This window comes from Neospora caninum, chromosome II (assembly GCF_000208865.1).
Source record: "Neospora caninum Liverpool complete genome, chromosome II".
Lineage (NCBI taxonomy): Eukaryota > Apicomplexa > Conoidasida > Eucoccidiorida > Sarcocystidae > Neospora > Neospora caninum.
This window is the reverse complement of record NC_018387.1, coordinates 39329-58085: the sequence shown is the minus strand read 5'-3', so window position 1 is coordinate 58085 and position 18757 is coordinate 39329. Positions and strand designations below refer to the sequence as shown.

General features: G+C 49.8%; 1 protein-coding gene across 1 annotated transcript; it reads left to right on the top strand.

The window, feature by feature from the left end:
- Positions 1-5548: 5548 nt before the first annotated feature.
- NCLIV_004630 (putative threonine synthase) lies at positions 5549-10948 on the top strand (the record flags this gene model as incomplete). Its single annotated transcript, XM_003879972.1, has 12 exons — positions 5549-5612; positions 6180-6255; positions 6519-6577; positions 6729-7034; positions 7242-7346; positions 7670-7795; positions 8229-8332; positions 8555-8794; positions 9296-9505; positions 9729-10251; positions 10358-10572; positions 10805-10948. The coding sequence occupies 12 exons, from the start codon at positions 5549-5551 to the stop codon at positions 10946-10948; spliced, it is 2172 nt and encodes a 723-aa protein (XP_003880021.1).
- Between the last annotated feature and the right edge of the window lie 7809 nt (positions 10949-18757).

Genomic DNA, 18757 nt, shown 5'->3' with positions numbered 1-18757 from the left:
ACAGGAAGCCAAATGGTCGATACAGCTTGTGCCTACAAAGAGGAAGAATCAGGAGAGGCCTCGCTGGACGATAGGCGACTGGGACGCGTGTAACCCTCGACCATGTGGGGATGAACAAACGCTGCGGTCAAACCGACGTGGGGGCGAACGAATCTGAGTAGGACCGGATATGTACGCAGGGAGACGCTCCAGCATGAAGGCTAGAAGAAACCCCACAGGGGGTGCGGAGCGGTAACAAGCAGCGAGAGACGACTTGACGGCCGGAGAAAACCGGAAGAATCACACAAAGATGAGCTCTACGAGTGAACAAAGAAACCGCCAACCCTCCTGCACTCTCGACTCCCTGACAGTGGGTTTTTTCCTACTTCAGGACATTCATACAGCAAGCGATATACATGCGCAGAGAGGATGGAACCCCACTAGGCCATGGTCAAGGACGGGAGCGCATCAACGGCGTCAAGAAGCGGGCGAGGCAGCGCAGGTATCTTGTGCCAGGGAACGCCCCTCTCACTCTTTCCTGTCAAATGCACTCGGAAACAGTTTCTGAGTAGCACAACCACAACAGCAAAAACAGGAGGGAAACGGACTGCGCATATGCCGGCGGAACAGACAGCAACGACGAACACAGTGGCGGGAGACAAGCACGGAGGCGGGCACGAAACAATTCAGCTGGGTGTCTCGCTCCCCAGAAGCCAGACAAAAACAGAAATTTCGAGGGAATACTGGACGCAGAGAGTGGATGCGAGACAGAAGAATACCAGGACAAAGCTGCTCTGGTGGTCGATACTCAGCGGACAAAGAAAGGGTGACGTTCTTACGGCAGGACAGCCGCACGGCTGGTGACTGGTATATCCTTCCTTCCTCTGTCTTCTCCTTTAACGGAATACGGGAAACAGCCACACGGAAACCGAAGGTAAACAGATCAGACGAATCGCGTTTATGCAAGGATTGAAGGCGGGCGGGTAGGGGAATGAAGAAGGCTGCGCAGCCTGCGACGAAACTGTCACAGGTGACGATACGATGCATGCGCCACTGCCCGCCGGGAGCTTTCTGCTGTACATGCGCCTGGATTCCTGAAACTCTGTCGAGAAACAAAAAACGCAACTACGCCACTGGACAGAAGAGAAAACACGCTGCATGATTCCTTCTTTGTTAATGCCATCGGAAACTGGGCATTCCGAGTCACTCTTTTCAGCAGAGTGTGAGCAGCGTAAATACGCGGAATCGAGACTGCCGGACTAACGTCGGAAGCCGAGGTAGGCTGGGGAACACTGTTTGCGGGTCTCGCCGCAATGCCGCAATGCCACAATGCCACAATGCCACAGTCGTTGGCTCTTTTGGCAGCAGCTTCATTCTGCTTCCGTAGAGATGAATCAGGGATTCGGTAGAGCACCTCCAAAAGGTCGTCTGCACTCCCTTGCTGAACTGCCGTCCTGTACTGTGGGGACCCATCGGGTTAAACCATTTAACCAAATCAATGCGGGTTTCAATTGGCGGTTAATCTTGACTTTCGGTTTGTTCGCCGTTGATGCGCTAGTGTTTGTTCACAACTCGGCAACGCTCAGTGCGACAATGCCACGCGGAGCATCGATTTAGCTGCATCAAGACTAGCGGCCCTCAGTGCCACCGACAAACTTGTGGACATCGTATTGCTTAAAACAGCGAATCAAACGAGGACCAATCGCGGGAGCGATTTCTTCTCCGCCCGTCCACTCACTTGAGGAGTAAAGAACTAGGTTTTTTCGGAACCTTTTGGCTGGCACGGGAACTACTCACGACACTCGTACGCACAGCCCTGCGCACGCCCTTTACAAGTTTCCTGTTTTTCATCGCTTTTCTCACAAACCGCGTTTGCACTGGAAAATAATTCGCCTTCCGTTTTTGCACGTAGAGGCACTGTGGGGGGAAAACACTCATTTAACAGGATCACTTTGGCTGGGCCGGTGGGCCATCTGAGGGTTATAACGACGGCGGTGGCAGTAGGTTGATCGGTACTTCTGCACAAAGACGGCTTCAATTCCGCAGGGAGAGGTGGAAGTTTTGAGCTTGATAGAGGCGTATACAGGCAAAAGTGAAATAGTGTGTGAGGGCGCTTCCCCCATCACGAGTCTTCTGCAGACGTTGTGCCCGGTAGCGACCTGGCATGACTGTGCAGGGCCTCGGGATATACACAGATCAGCCTTGACGAAAAGGTGGAGGTTACTATGGTTTACGCCTTATCGCGGCTTGGGGTGATGTAGTTTTGGGTCTTTATGGTCTAACCTTTTGGAGAGGCGATCCAAACGATAGGATCGGCGCCCTGTACTGAATACGCAAGGGGTTCTGGATTGCCGAGGGGAAACGAGCTGAAGCGTCGACGTGTCACTCAGTACAAGTTCCGACGTCCGTTGTGTGGTGCACCTGCAAATGCGTAGATGACGTTTCCTCCTTTCGTGCGTTTTGAGGCACCAACCTAGTCCGCCTATAGTCCACCACCAGTAAGCCGTAAATATGTGGTTGTGTTGTTCTCCTGTGGTAACGACAGAGGCACGATGTCACAACCTGGAGGTGAGAGAAAACCAGTGGAACATCCAGACAGAGTACTTGACATGTGTGTCTGATGTCAAAGTTAGAGTCCTGGTCAATGATTGCACTGACTTCCCATTCCTGCTTCACCGGTACAGGTCAGTCTGACGCTAAAGTCTGTATTGGCCGATACCAGTGTTTTTCAAACTCATTCATGTCACTCGCCAATATAGGTTTCAAGCTGACAAAGTGGCTCAGTTTGACAGCATCAAGCCGCAGAGAGTATGGTGTAGTGCTCAGAGCAGAAACGTTCTCCAAGAGTTAGCACTTTTTAATCACTCGCTGTTGGAAATGACGGGCGACAGTATGAGAAAATGCATTACTTTGGGGGGAAGGGGTTCTAAGGTGCTCCCCGCTGGCCTCAAAATGGGTAACAGCGTAGCAGCCGGAGACAGTAGACAGAACTGGCGCTGAAAAATACGTTCCAAGTGTCGTCCAGGGATCGTTCAGCCGAACGCTCTGAATCCCGGGAAACTGATAGGTAAGCCAGGTGCGCTCCAAACTTCCAAAGTAAGCGGAATGCACGGCCCGGAAAAAGCCCAACCATCAGTTCTGATCTGGCAAGCAGAGAGCATACAGGACTGCAATAGTAGAGGCGCAGCAGAACAAAGTTCAGGGATATCCAGTGCGCCTCCATCCTCCCAGTATTCTTGTTTCTCATGGCAGATGCTTCTGGCTTATTGAAACCTGGATGTTACGTCCAGCTCCAAAGTAGAAACCAGTGAAATATATTTGTGTCACACCTGTGATCCTGCCTTTGATAGACACCGCTTCACGAATGGGGACTAGGCACATGCTGCCGATGTGGTTTTCCCGCGGGCTCGACAAATCAGTAAAACTCTTGTCTGTTGTTAGAACTAAATGAGTTGTATACAGCTCTCTGCAACCAAGGTCTTGAAACGCTGCGTTGTGGTAACGGTCAGCGTTAGCCGGTACATCTCGGCACAAGTGCTGGAGGATTTGATGCAGGCGCTCGTTGAAGCCGAGCGACCTTACCTTGGCCTTGGCGATGGCTCTGCCATCGAGCTGAAAAAGACGCATCCGAATGAGAACCTTTCTTTTTTGACGCATCCCGATGGCAGGAAGAGACGACTTTGTAAAGCCAGTCTTTGCGCTCCGAGTGGGGACAACTGCAGCTGCATGGGCCGGTTGTATTGGATCTGCCCATGCTTTTCTGTGGATACCTAGTAAACTGCTCATCAACACGGTACTGCACGGGATGGGGCAAACGCTTCCATAATTACATCCCTCATCGTCCTGTACTCGTAAGTCAATGGGACACTACCACATAGAGTAGATGGATATAGGTCGTGAGGTATGTGTAGCCATGTCGCGAGTTCAGTCAATGAGAATGACGCACATTCAGCGCCCATCAGGTAACATACCCATTACAAACCACTACACTGGCCTGGAAATGACAAAGAATGCTTTTGCCTTACGATATAGTAGTTTTTGGGCATAACTGTGAATCGTTCTACGCGTCTACTTAGCAATTGATGCATTTGAGCCGATGTATCTATTCGGTGTGTCCGAGACCTAAAGACACCTCTTACTGGTGATTTTGTCGTGTACATCTGTTCTGTACGAGTCAAGGAAGCCTTCTACGGTTGAGGGAAATGTTACAAACAGCAGCGTCTTTCGAGCCAAGAGGCGTTCCTATTTAGTAACTCGACACTGGCCAATGCCAGTGAAGATTCTTCAGTTCCTCGCAGCGAAACATCGGTTATAGCTGGGAACTATAGTCCCCAAACTTCTTCACACCAGCTCAGTCAGTTAGCTGAGTATGTACAGTGTGCCTTTGCTTACTACTATTAATGGCACAGTTGCGTGGGAACACGGTGTGTCCAGTACGTCGATCAATACATCTACCCTGTACGAAAAACACAAACTCGCAAGCAGCTGAAGTGTAAGACCACGCCAGTGGGCAAGCCCTCACAACGTGTGAGTTACGGACAAGCTCGAGAGCAGGACGCTCCCATTTGGAAAAAAAAGTGTGCTGCTTGCAGTTTCCACCTTAACGAGGAGCACCTTGTGTATTCGTGTACTTGTGAATGTAGCCTATAACCGAGTTTCGATGTCTGCCTCATCTTTCTTAAGTTGCTGAAATGGGGCAACTCACATGTCAGGTTAATCGATAGCAGCTCCTCTGTCTGTCACAACAATGAACATTGCCCATGCACGAGGTCGTTACGACGAAGTCACTAAAGAGTGGTAAGGACAGCGTCGTGATTTCCAGGATAATTTGGTTCCGTGCCGTATTTCCCGGTTTTCTTTCTCAATATCAGTGGCGTTCTGATGCCTGAGCGTTCCATAGGGAAGCATGGAGGTGGCGTGATGTCATAAAATGCAGAATGCATCCGGCCAGTACCCCTTCTATTGAGGTCAGTTTTCCTGATACCAGATACAAAAGCCTGGTTACTGGTACCAGTTCCCTCATTCTCCAGGTATCTCCTGCTGTTCATGTACATCACGAACACTGGGATGTTTTCTCGTGAAGCTGCTACCCAGCATCAGCTCGAAGATGCCGTCCACTGCCTGCTGCTTGCCTGTCCTGACCCCTATCCATCTGTGTGGGCGTACGATAGACTAGGAAACAGCACACCGTCAAATGATGACCCGCTATCGCTGTAAGTTCTTAGTGACAAAACAAGCGCTGAGGTGGCATCGAGCTCCTCGGCTAGAGCTGAGGTGAAGATGGGAAAAAGTCACTTTTTGGCAAACAGAACCCTTTTAGCCTCCCGCTGCGACCTTTTCGCACGCGCGTACGGGCGTACAAAAAACTTGTAGTTTTTCTCTAGCTCGCTTGTCACTAATCACGCGCATACAATATGAAGGGGTTTCATTGCTTTTTTTTTGTTCACGCCACAAATCCTAGGGCAAATACGGTCGCAAACTGTCCCGAACCTGTTGCACTGTGTAAACGGCTTGTGTGGTGAATTCCCAATTTCTGTAAGGAACAGCCACAACTGCATCGTCAACAGTCATGAAGTTCGTCAGCACCAGAGGAAGTAAGAAGCGATACAGCTTCGTGGAAGCGGCGCTCGCAGGTAAGCAGGGACACAACGTTCGTCCATGTTTTTCTCGCTCGCCAGCATGCGTTGGTTCCCCGATTATCTTCAAACTCGTAGTCAGATGCTTGGATCGATGACGGCCGTGCTTTGGTCTCCAGTCGAAACAGTTCAGCGCGAACTCTTCCGAATGGCCTCGCCTGTATATTTGGAATGAATGATGGCAGTATCCGTGTGGATACACGCTTGAGGTTTCATATACGGCCTCAATGTGGATGACCAACTAGTGATATTTACTGAAGAATGATGCCAGCGTCCTGGATTCACATGGGGAACACGCGCGAGGGTCTGTGTTCGGGGGTGTTGCCATCGGCTTTCTTGCATGAAAGGTATATGCGCGCGCAACTTAGTTCAACATCACCTCCCGCGGGGTGGACAACCCCCGTACTGGTCTCGTTCCTAGAAACCTGGTGGCGATCTCTCTCATGGGATGTCACCGTTGCAGTGTTATGAAAAAATCTGGGTGTGCACTGTCAGGCGGTGACAGTGAAACACGTGGATCTGTATTTTCTCTCACCCACTTTTCCTCCGTCGCTGTCTCGCCAGGACTCGCCGACGACGGAGGCTTACTCATGCCTGAACATATTCCCACGGTTAACGCGGAAATGCAAAACAAGTGGAGGCGAGTGATGCTCTGTCTGAATCATAAATTCTGGGAGTATCTCTTCTTGCGCGGTGGGGAAAGCAACCACTCGCATTGAATGTACTTCGCAACCTGGTCAGGGGAACGCCCCAGCCCTGCCGCTTCTACAGATATTGAGGGGAAAGCGTGCCCCTGGGGTTGAATTATTGGTTACCAGATCCTCATTTATTGCTCGAAGTTCTCATATGTTTGACTCTTTTTCTGTATGGTGTGTTATCATTGTATGTGTCATTTCCACTCAGTTGCTTACCGTTTCCAGCACTATGCGCTGAATTTCTTGCGCTCTTCGTCGACCAAGCAGGTGAGACGAAAGAATGGAAAACGGTGAGGTCCTTTATTGTCCACTGCGGCAGACGGTTACAAACGGTTGTGTCGAAGATCCATTGCCTCGTGCATATTAAGAATAGGACCCAACTTGCGAGGAGCCATGCAACCGAATTTAATGTTTGCAGAAAGCTGCGGCTCTCCGGAAGAACTCCGGAGTTCTTTACATACAATAACGACGCGAAGCTTCTCGGCTTTCAATCACCCGGATATCGTGACAATCAAGCAGTTGAAGCCGTGTTCCTGTGCCGACCTGGATGGGTCAGAAATAGCTCGAAAGTTCCGGCGTTTAAGGTCACTCCACCTTCAGCCCAGCGGAATGCCACAGTGTGAAGAAAACCACAATTGGAATGGGGGAGAAATCCATCCGTGCCTATTGGAGCTCTTTCACGGACCTACATTTGCGTTCAAGGACATTGCAATGCAATTCCTAGGTACCCATCTAAAATCGAATGCAACAAAGCCGTGCACGAGTATGGCGATAGTTGGGACGCGGCTGCTGTGTCATCTGTAGTTTATCTGATCATTTCACACATCCAGACTACTGAGCCTCGATAGTCCTGCTGCGAGTCGACACATCCAATGTATTATTGCTTGCGCGTTCTATGTCGGGAATATTTCGTCTGGAATTATGTGAACAGGGGAACTCCTTTTTTTTCTTCTGGGGAAGCAGCCGCAAACGCCAGCGTCCGGCTTGATTGTCCTAGTGGCGACGAGCGGGGATACAGGGAGCGCAGCGATTGCAGGTAAACAGTGGTGTTTCCTTGACTCGTCTGTGTCTTCGTTCTATGAAAGCTGCTTCTCCATCACGTGATGCGAATGTCATGAAGAGATGGTACCCGATGAAATTCTTTTTCTAGTGAGTGTGTCGTCCTCATGTGTTGCATTCTTCAGTTGGCAGGAAATATGTAGAAATCGCAAAGGCTCGTCAAATCTTAGGGAGTTTTTGTCCTGACGTCGGTGGATTCTCGCGTCTTGAGGTCACATGCAGTTCGTAGGTGCACTGACCAAGAGCGTCTCAGCACGAGCGCGTTGCTGGCATGACCATGATTATCCTTCTCCCTTTCAGCATTCAAGAGAAGGTCGCCGTTGATTCACGTAGTGATTCTGTTCCCAAAAGGTCGCACATCCGAGGTTCAGCGGCTCCAGATGGTGACTTCACAGGACCCAAACATTTACTGTCTTGAGGTTAAAGGTACAAAAAGCAAAGAGGCAAATCATACACACCGTGCAGACGAGAAAATTGGGGAACACAAAAGCCTGTATTGCCCGGGTCCCCATGACCTCAATGATACTAAAGTGATACAACCTGTGTCTGGCTCCGGAAAAAAAGTCACCAGAAGCCACCTCCTGACCTCAACTTAGCCGACCGCTCCATTTCGTTTCCGTGGTTCATGTGAGGCACCGATAGAGCGATCTATTCTGGTGCCTAACAGATGCACCGTTCGGAGCACCATAGAGATTCAAACCACAAAACTATAGCAACAGAGTAAGTATTTGCAAAGGGCGAATGGTAGATAGCCCTGTAAATGCGTGCAGTTTCTTTGTTTGTGTAGCTCTGTCTATAAACATACATTTGCGAGAGCGCAAGGCGTCGTTTGTTGTTACAGTCAAATTTCTGATTGAAGAATCGTCCTTCGACATTACAAGCATTTGCATATTTGTATATATGCGTATATGGGCTAGGGAGCACAACTCTCTGAAATGCTTGCTTTCAGATTGTAGCTTTTTCGTACCGGAAATTATCTGTATCGTGTAGGTCGGTCTGTACGCTAACTCGACGTCTGCATGAACATCTTCCCAGAGTGCTGTAGAGCGCCATTAAGAACGAACCTGTGGTTCTGTGGCTCTTCCATGTGTATTTTCTTTAGGCACGTTTGACGACTGCCAACGAATGGTCAAAAGTATGTTGTCGGACAAAACGTTGCAAGAGCAGCTTTCTGGCAACAACCAGCAACTCAACATTCACGATTACTCACGGCGCTATGAAGGACCTTTCCCTCACAGCGGGCAACCTTCTCGGTGTGGAACTCAAAACAACACACGAAGCAATGCATCAGCAGTAACTATGGACGGGTTTCCTTCATTCCGGAGAGGATGGAAACTTTCTGTGGTAAATAGTATCAACTGCGTTCGAATCCTTATTCAGGCAGCCTATTGGTGGTATTCTGCTCTAAAAATGCAACACGAGTTTGTAAGTCTCCCTCTGGGTTGGCTTGATGTACATGCTTCTATGTCTGCCTTGGAATGCCCCAACTGCACTTAGGGCACGCTCTAGTTACTCGTGGACTGCTGGTAGATCGAATACTGTGTAATGCTTGGTTGAACAGATCACCAGCGATGCTCTAGCAATGATACAAACCAGCATACGACTGTGTTTTCCCTCGAGGGGGAGGGGGGAAGGTGCAGCGCTCGCACAGCGTTCCACACCACGTCACAACAAGGACCTGACTGTTTGAATGAATATGCCCGCCAAGGCAGGATAACCGTTATTCGGCATTGCTTTTTATGGCAGAGGGCACCGAAACTCTTCACTGCGGCAGAGAGTCGAACTTGGAAGCACCGGTTTCGAAAGCTTTCTGTTTGAATCGTAGACAAAGACCGCCGTGGCCGCCTGTGGGTGTGATTCAAATGCTGTCCGGAGAGGAAGCCTTAATTCAACATTGTCTTGTCGCCCGTGTGCTCCCTGGTGCAGAACAGTGGGCCCGGCGACGTTTTCGAATTGCATGGCACCGAAACTACGACCAAACGTCCCTGCAACATTGTCGTTCCGACTGGCAATTTTGGCAACATTTTTTCCGCCTTCCTTGCAAAGCAGATGGGTGCGCCAATTGGCAAACTTTTGTTGGCGACCAACAGTAACGACGTTCTCGGCCGGGTTCAGGAGACTGGGGTATATGACAAGGTATACGAAACGCTACTCAAGAGATCTAGCGGTAATATATCAGATACCAGTTTCACTTTGTAGGTTGGTCTCTTTGGCCCCAAGTAGGTGCTTGTAGCTCATACAAACGAGCGAGTATTGCACAGGGCAGAGAAACACATCAGTTTCCTTCTGTTTTGACACTTTCTGGAAGTTTCAACATCTTCGAAGCAGATGAGTTGTATCAGTGTCTGTATGTCTCCAGCGACGAGGAGTCCGGGCCACGTGCAGTCCGTCAATGGATATAGCTGCTGCAAGTAACTTTGAGAGACTCCTTTTCAGCACCTGCATGATCCAAGGGAAGTTGCCTCAGAGAGGGCAGACAAACGCACAAGCAACTCGAGACCTGATTCATAAGCAAGGGGGTAGTGCACGAGAGAGTTCGTCATTGCCGGGTGAAGCTCAAAAGGTGCCAGATCACTGTCAGACGGGAGACGCTGACACGCCAGAAGACAAACGAGTTTTATCATCCTCGCCTCCCGGAGTGCCCATTCCTGGCATATCACACGACACTTGCGTGGAACAGTCGCACAGATCTCAGCAGTGGTGTAGCACAGTTCGAGATGTGACGGAGAGATTCGATCAAGAAGGTTATGCTCAGCTGAGTGAGGAATTCCTAAGCTTCTACAGGAATCACTTTTCCACTGAGGCTGTTGACGATGCCGAGACTAGAAAAGCAATCGAAAAAATGTACCGTCTCTATGGAGAAATAGTCGATCCTCATACAGGTGAGCAACATAACACTGTGTGGCGCAGTCTTGTCCAGGTTCTCTCAGAAACTCGGAAACCCTGAATTCTGAAAAATGCCGTATTTGGCACTGCTGGTGTGTTCAGCCGTCGGCTATGCAGCGTATCTGAAACATGTATCGAAACTCCCCGGTGAGATTCAGGGCTCTTCCGCTTGGTCAACAAGCGACGGCGGACAGAAAGATGTCCAACCAAGAAGCAACGATCCTTGGCTGCTGGCATCAACTGCCCATTTCGGCAAATTTCCTGAGACAATCCTGTCGGTTGTCGGACAAGATAAATTTGACATCATTCCCGAGGAGGTACGATTTCAGTGATTGCGTTACTTTACAGCAGTCGACCAGCACACATCACCTCCACCTGATGCCTATCCGAGTGGGGTGCTGGTAGAAAAATGAAAATGCAACCGCATGCTTCTTGGTTGCAAAAACACGTCCTACCACCTAAGCTGGCTAGGACGTACCAGATCGGAGTCCACTTCGAAAGAAAGGATGCTTGGTGGATTCGTGCAATTTCGTCCCCGGTTGTTTGCAGCTGAGGAACCTGAAGGATATGCCGCAGCGCTGTACTGCGATCGACCCTTCTCCGGAGAGTCTGAGGAGGTTCATCGTCGAGAAGTTTCTGAGCCGTGACAGATCTAAGCCTCCACCTCATCAAACAAGCGAGTGCTTGGCATAGATCCTGTCACCTCGTTTGTTGCTGCATGGAGACCTCGTAGTTAATGTGAAAGCGCGATACTGGTTTTGAGAGGTAGGATGGTGTCAAAGATGCAGGGTGGGGGGCTGTCGGAAGAGGCGGAACAATGCACCTGAAATAAAGCCATCCTGCCAAGTTATGAGATGCCCACGATGCAAACGATTCTCCTCATTCTAATGAGCGATCGGGGGTCTTCGTTTGGAGTTGAGTTTACGGTAGCTATCGTGAACGCGTGCGGTCGATGAACAAAGACAGCGCGAGCGCTTATGAAGCTGGACCGCTTTGTTTTTCAGTTACATTCCAAAATTGTTTTTACAGGTTCGTGTGAAGGGGAGAGGAAGAATACGAATGATACGGGTTTAATCAAAGCCTGGCAGCCTCCTGCCTAAGCACAACACCTGAACTGCAGATCCTGCGATCATCAACACAGCCTCCAGTGGAACAAACGATTTTCTGAGGCGTTACTCTGGAAATCGGATGGTGACTGAATGCAGGCGCCCCATCTGTTCAAAGAGGGCACTGTCAACAGATCCGGATAAATAAGTGAATTCGAGTAATCTTAGACAGCAGCTATCCAATATACATGTATATTTAGGTAATGAAGTGAGCAGCAGACAGTTCGGGAAAGGCGCCAGGGCAAACACACACAATGCCATTACAGAATGTTTAAGTGTATGCTTCTTCATGCATGCGCAAATGTGCATATGTAAAGTTATGCATGAATGTAAACCGGTGGATACGTACTCAGGTACACCCACGTTCAAAACAGAGTTCGGAGAGAGCTACAAGCCGAAAACTCATGCGAGATTGTCGGTTTCAGACAAGGTGGTTTAAACGCAAAGAAACGACTAATGAAAGTACCTTGTTGTTTGAACTTCCCGCGGAACATGGACCTCTGTCTTATGTTTAACAGGACTTCCTAGAGTTTTGGCTGTTTTTCGTCGCCGCTTCACCCTCTCCCGGATGCGGCGGTGTACTGTTTCTGCCTGCTTACTGCGCACGTCATCTCCCTGATGTTGCATGAATTCTAGAGGCAATATATGCGGACAACACGAAACCGTAGCCAAAAAAGCATCAAACAAAGTACACCAAGCACGCTGCAATTTTTCTCCAGCTGCTGTGAAAAAACGACGACAGCTAGGAGAGACACCAGGCGCGTTTACGCTGGAACCAACAAGTCCTACAATGTTGACAGCACCTTAAATCACCACCAAATATGGAGGCCTTAAAAAGAGTCACGTGGAACCTAGGCACGCCGGTTTGCCCCTTCACGGGTATAACAGTTTCGTAATATGAGTTTTCACCGACAAGGGATTAATTCAATACACCATCGCATATGCATGTGCTACGCACCTGTTCTTGTATATAAACATGAAAACATACCAACATATATATGGATACTTTGACACGTTTGCAAATATATATATATATATATATATATATATATATGGCCACTTGCAAGTGCACACTCAGGATATCACCAGGCAAATTTTAGCAGATCCATGTAAATCGCCATTTTCGGCGGAACGTGTTTGACACCAGTACGCAATGTGTGCGTGCCATTTCAGTGGAACTCCTCGCCAATCTGGCACTGTTTTGATCTTGTATTTACTTGCGAGAAGGCAGTCTTGTCGCCTCCATCGCCTTTCTATCGTGAGGAAAGCGGATAGTGAGCAAGACCGATGTCGATAAAAGCGGGTTCTTCACCTATACCGGCGTTGACGGGCTTGACGTGGAGATAACCCCCCCCCCCCAACCCCCCCAGTGTTGCAGCTTTCAAATAATGCCTGTCTTCTGTTGCATAAAGTCGCGATGCACCCAGTGGCATCTTTTTCAGGCTTCGGTAACACCGGTGTCCCGAGGAGCAGCCCGAAATGGTGAAAGACATAGCGAGAAAAATAGCTCAGTTTCTAGTTGACAAGACACTTCCGCGTAAACCGATGTGGCGTTCTATTTGCAATAGTGAACCATCAAATTATATTGCGTGGGTTCGAATTGAGTCCGCTATCAGGGAAGCAGCCTTGTATTTCCTCTAGACAACGTGATTTAATGGACGAAATCTAGAGAATTCTAGTGGTTTTCGCTGGATTCACCAGACAGAACACACATCCACGGTCGGAGCGACACGGGAAATGCATGCAACGACACTATCACTGGCCCCCCCTGTCGATGCTGCCTTGATTCTACGGCAAATTCAACTTCGAAAAAACGGAGACATTTCACGCTTTCCCGGAGAAATCTCACTTTCTGTCGAATACGTGACGGACGTTTTTCATCCCACCTTTCTCGGTGGGGCTGCCGTTACCAAAGTTAAGCGTCTTTTAGCGGGGCCCTACAATTTGCAAGACAACAACGCACGGACATTTTTGTTGGGGTGAAAATCTGATTCACATGCCTGGCTCCCCTTCACTATCGGGAAAATGATCTTCTGGAGCTCAGTTTTCTCGTCTCATGCTGGCGAAAATCTTGCGACTTTTCCTCTTCGAAGCTGGCACTTCAAGCCATTTACAAACGTTGGCCCCCTTTTCAAGTTACCCTGGTGACGTTTGCAGGGTTCCAGACTCGACTGTTGACTGCTCCTTCGCGCTCTTGTTCCTCACTCGATATGGTGTGGCCAAACATTGCGTTTGTCTTTGCTGGGAACGCGACCAGCTCGGTAGCGGTGAGAAAGACTACCGCGTTCTACAAGCAAAAGTTCACGACGCGTGTTTCGAGCAAAACATGACGCGCGTCCTCGTGGCACACGCCTGCTTCTTTCTCTCGCTGCTTCTGTTACTCTGATGGTCCGTGTGTCTCTTTTGTCTGACGGTTTTCCTCCAATCTGCATCTTCATGGGCACCGCGACTAGCAGTTTCTCACTTGGGCGTGATGCTACGGATTCTTTGACGGCTGGTAATGATCAAGAGATGGGAGAGACGGTTTGTGACGCCCAGAGCGACGAAGGGATTTGAGAGACAGACTGTGGCGCTTACAGTGCGACAGTGGAACAAGAAGGGCAAGGTGACAGCCCAGGCACCGGTGAGGAGGCCGGCAGCTCTTCCGTTGTCCAAACCACCACATTGCGAAGAAAGAATTCTTCTTCAGTTGGCGAAAAAAAAATTGGCGAATCTTCATAGGAATAAAAAAAAGTTGGGGTTGGGACTGTTGGAGACTCTGTAAGCTGACTAATTGCCGGGTTTAGGTTTGAAATGGACTTTGACCTTGAGCATATACACAGTACCCGTGATCGGGTAGCTTGTTCTACCAGTCATTTAGTCTACTTTCTTACCTATTCCGCCTAACAGACAAAAAAGGTTTTGGTTTTCTCCATCTCTATGCGACACTCATGAAGGTTTCTACCAGGAACGGTCAACACATATACTCCTTTACATTGTATCTCGTTGTGTAACGGAGCTTCTTGGGGCGTCGACGGTGCCACGGTGACATGGAAAGAGCGAGTGTGGTGGACGGTTTTGTTCTTTCTCATGGAAGAGGGTCACACCTGCGCGCATAGCCGGCACTGCAGACTTTTCGGTCCTCTTGACTAGTAACTCCTGTTGCGCAGCATGTGGGAGGGCGATCAAACGTCTGATCAACGAAATAGACTGGGTGGGTGCACGGCTTCCTCCGGAACGTTCTCTAGTACGAGCTAAGACCATTTTTCAATCCAATTCTTTCGTGCTGGCTTCATCTCTGCATCGAAAAAGATACACACGAGGCAGAGTGCTCCGGTATTTTGTGGTGGTGGGTTACCTACGCAGCACCCAAATGGTGCAGGCCTCTGAAATAGTTGCAAGCAACTTGACGTCGAAGGCATCTAGATAATTCTGAGATGGAGAGCGGAAAGCAGTGCTCTTTTTGGATTTCTTCTCTGCTAGTGGAGCTGAGCAGATCGACAACTTAAAAAGCCCTAATCGCCAAAGGGGTACCCGGGCTCCCAGATTACCAAATCTAGTATTGCGACGGTTACATGGCTGACCACCAAAACGGCCAATCTCTTTCAAAGCCTCTGTAAACGGCACACTGAGTCGCTGGCCCCCTTGCATTTGTGCCGAATTTGCCATCAAGAGGTCTCCCTCAGTTCTGTACCATCAGACACCACTCGTAGTAGCGCATGTTCGCGCTGAGGATATTTCAGAGAGAGAGAGAGAGCGACACCTTTATTGTCTAGCACTCCTCAATTGCACTCCCGTTTTGTGTGTTTGTGTGGGTATGGCCTTGCAGAGCTTCAACAGTTGCCGTCGCTTTCGTCTTGTCCTTGGCTCTGCAACGGCCCAAGCGGAAGAAAGATGTGTTGAGACCGACGCCTACTGATACCAGTAAGTCATCGCATGGTCCCCCGGTTATTTTAGTTACGCCCGGGCAATGCAAGGAAAAGACATCAAGATGTAGCTTGTTAGTACAGTGCTTCGCTACTTAGTTTAAACTTTCCTGCGGAATCCTTCGCCAGCGACATTCCTAAGTCTTTGAGTGCTCGCGTTGCCTCTCTGCTGTCGACAGGGATGTAAGTCACGGGCACCACACGGACAGGCGTTGTCTCGGCGAGGTTGGCGGTTCTGGATCGAGACGAGTAGAGACGACTTTCACTGGCTCTGGGTTTTTCGCGAATCAGGAGTTGCTTTGCACGGTTCGCCTACCACTAGCCAGGTTTCGTCGACTTGAAGCGGAGTGGCGCAATGGTCTTCATGCACGAACAAATGGAAACAATATAACCTGTAGATACCGAGCACCGATGGGATCGATTCACTCAGACAAGAAGGGGTTCGAACCCCTGGCATTTCTTGCCCCCTATCAGACCAAAACTACGGCCACTTTGGCGGAAAACAAATCTGGGGCGTTGGACCTGCCATCGAGAGTTCGCTTCTGTGACCGCTTGGAACTGGGAAGGACGACGCACCCTGCCAAAGGTAGTGAGTGATCCCTCGATAGTCTTGGCTTTTCTGGCCAGAAGCTGAGGTTCCGGGTGTGGCATCCCAGCCAGTAGATGCGAAGCAACCCGTCGTAACCGTTAACACGATAGACCCGCTAGATTCGCAGCCGGGTCCGACTCCGGTGCTGATGTGTTCTCCATCTCGAGGCTGCGGTAGATATCTGAATAAGCGGGATGAAAGGGATGGGTGCTTACGTTGCGTTGAATGAATCCCATTTTGACAAACCCGGATGGATGTATCGCCCACAATCATAGCTTCAGATCTAAAGATGTCACACGCAAGGCGGCAATAGAGATAACATTTGAAGGTTATGGACTGATGAAGGGAAATCCTCACGAGCAATGGCTCCTCCGTATCTCTTCACAAGCAACTTGGGATGCAACTCATAACTGGATCTCCGCAAGATAACCGGGTTGTGTCCCTCTCGTGCGCTGAGATACTGTATCTTGTAGGCCCATCTCAACAAGCTTATGCGCAACGACAGTGTGGTTCCACAATTGCCCAAAATAGACTGATTATGCTGATCATCTGCGTTACTGTGTATCGAAAACGTCCCTGTTTGTGGTACTGAATGTCGAGCAACCATCCTGCTGAGTCGTCTCTAAAAGTACCCTTTCCTATCAGCGAATGAACAGAGATGCAACGAACCTCTGCGTTGTTCTCGTGTTCAGGATGGAACATCCTCTACTCTGGGATGGTCGATCTATTGCTACAACCCTTGATTGCTCGCTCTCCTGTAAAACAACCGTAGCGGCAGGAAGAAATCTGAGTTTGTGCCGAGGCGGGGCGGTTGAATGACATTTATAGCCTAGTTCACTAACACAGATATAACAAACTGCGGCATTCTAGTTTCCGTTCGGGAACCTTGCAGCAAAGTAGTATTGAGTACGCCCTACGGGGATCACCGGGAAGCACTCGATTTTCTATGTCAGGTGTGGATAGATGCGTTTTCATTGTCCGAGCGTTTTACCGATTGGAATCGGATAGCTGAGTTTCCGTCTTTTTGCGGGATCCCCTTCTCCATTTCCCTTATATCTGACAGAAGTTAATACGGTGACGTTGCTCGCGTGCTATTCCGTTCAAGTGGTTTGCGTCAAATTTCTTTGCTGTGGTTTCAGGCATTGAGAACACAGCTAGCACAGCAGGGCGTGAGTCTTCATTTGCTGCTATGCCCATACCCGCGCAGTCCTTGGTCACGCGAGTTTAAACTACATTCGGGGGCGTTATAGCAGTTCCGCGCTGTCACGCGATAAAGAAGGATAGCACATATATGTAGCAGCAGCCCGTCAGCTGCTACTTGTACGACAAAATGAACATACCCATAGTTGACAGTGACACTGAAGACAAACTTCTAGAGGATCTTTGAGAGAGGGTGTCGACGTTGTCGCTAGTTCTCGAATGTCTTTGTTATGCCGCCATGAATCGATTGTGTGCTCAGCTGCGCGTGAGTCTCCCTGTGTGTGTCCAGTCTGACCGGTGCCGGACGCACCACCGTGACGAACACAGCGAACGATGCGCGATCGTGGCTGCCCCGGCAAACCAGACTTCTTACATGAAGTAATTGGTGTTCCTCCGTAATTTGCGGTGGGCGGGACTATGGAAGAAGACTCCTGGCGCATGGAGACATGCAGACGACGGCAGCCGTGCGACTGTATTAAGGAGAGGATCGCCGCGTATGGCTCTGCATGGCCAGAGTGTGCTGCTGGTTGGCTGTGTTGTAATAGAGCACGTGCTTTCAGTGTGATCCAATAATGCTTGGCACGCACACACACCGGCACATGCACACCGGCGTTGTGCGACACCAGGCTGTTCACCAGCGTGGGGGCCGAGTACTTGAGTCGCTGTACAACAGGCGATGTTGGCTGCTTCACCCGCATAGGCTGCCGCTCTAGTGCTTATTTTCGTGCCCAAGGGGCAAATGCTTTAGTTTAAAATCGAGAGCAGGCGCGCTGCTCGGTAGTAGGAAAGAGCAGTGTAAGGCCAAGGCAGTGCGTTGACGATAGCTGGAGGCGGGGGTGGCTCGCGTTGCTCTGCTTTTGCCTTTGGCTCTTTACCGGCTTGCCAACGCAACACTGCCCGGTGGCGCGTCTGCTGCCGCTAAACTGCAAGGCGGCGCTCCTTTTTGCTGTTTTGCAGTTCCAGAAACCTGTAACACGCTGACCCAAAAGCAGAGGACACAGTGTAAACATGATGTGTCTGTGAACGAGGGACAACCGTGCCGAGATCGGCACACAACCAACCGAGCATGGTAGGCTCCAGCCCTCAGAAAGCTCTCAAATCGGCCGCAAGCACATGCTGCGGAGACCCGTTCGCACCTTCCAGCATTTAACACCTTTCCAAATCCAGGGAATGAAGTGTCGTTTTTGGTGTCGTGATGGAGTGTCCCTTAGAGACAAAGTACCATCTGCAGTGGGCATTAGTTTATTCTCGATTCCGACAATACGGCAAGCAAAGAAGCGAAAAACAGCTCGTCACACACACGACTCGCCAGACTACCTGAAACAGGGTGACTCTCGAGTCATTCAGAGGGTTACGATTACGTGTTGCCTGGGTAAAAAACTCCCCCAATGTAGTCATTTCGAGGAACGGCGCTTGAAGAAGTGTCGTGAGTGACACCCTGTGGCCATAACATGGATGCTTCCGGCACGGCTCGTGCAATAGCACGAAGATACCGACCGCATTACGTACGTAACACAGACGCGCTCAAAATGTATCTGTTTTTATAGCCCCACTAGATCCTATGTCGCAGTTGAGAATGAAACGAAACCAGCCCTAAGCAGCGCGCCAGCTCGGCAGGTGCCGTACGTAACTGTTGAAGTCCCAGGGATATCTCTTCGACCACGGCTTGCCTTTGGTATGCCACCCTTTTGTCACTTCACGC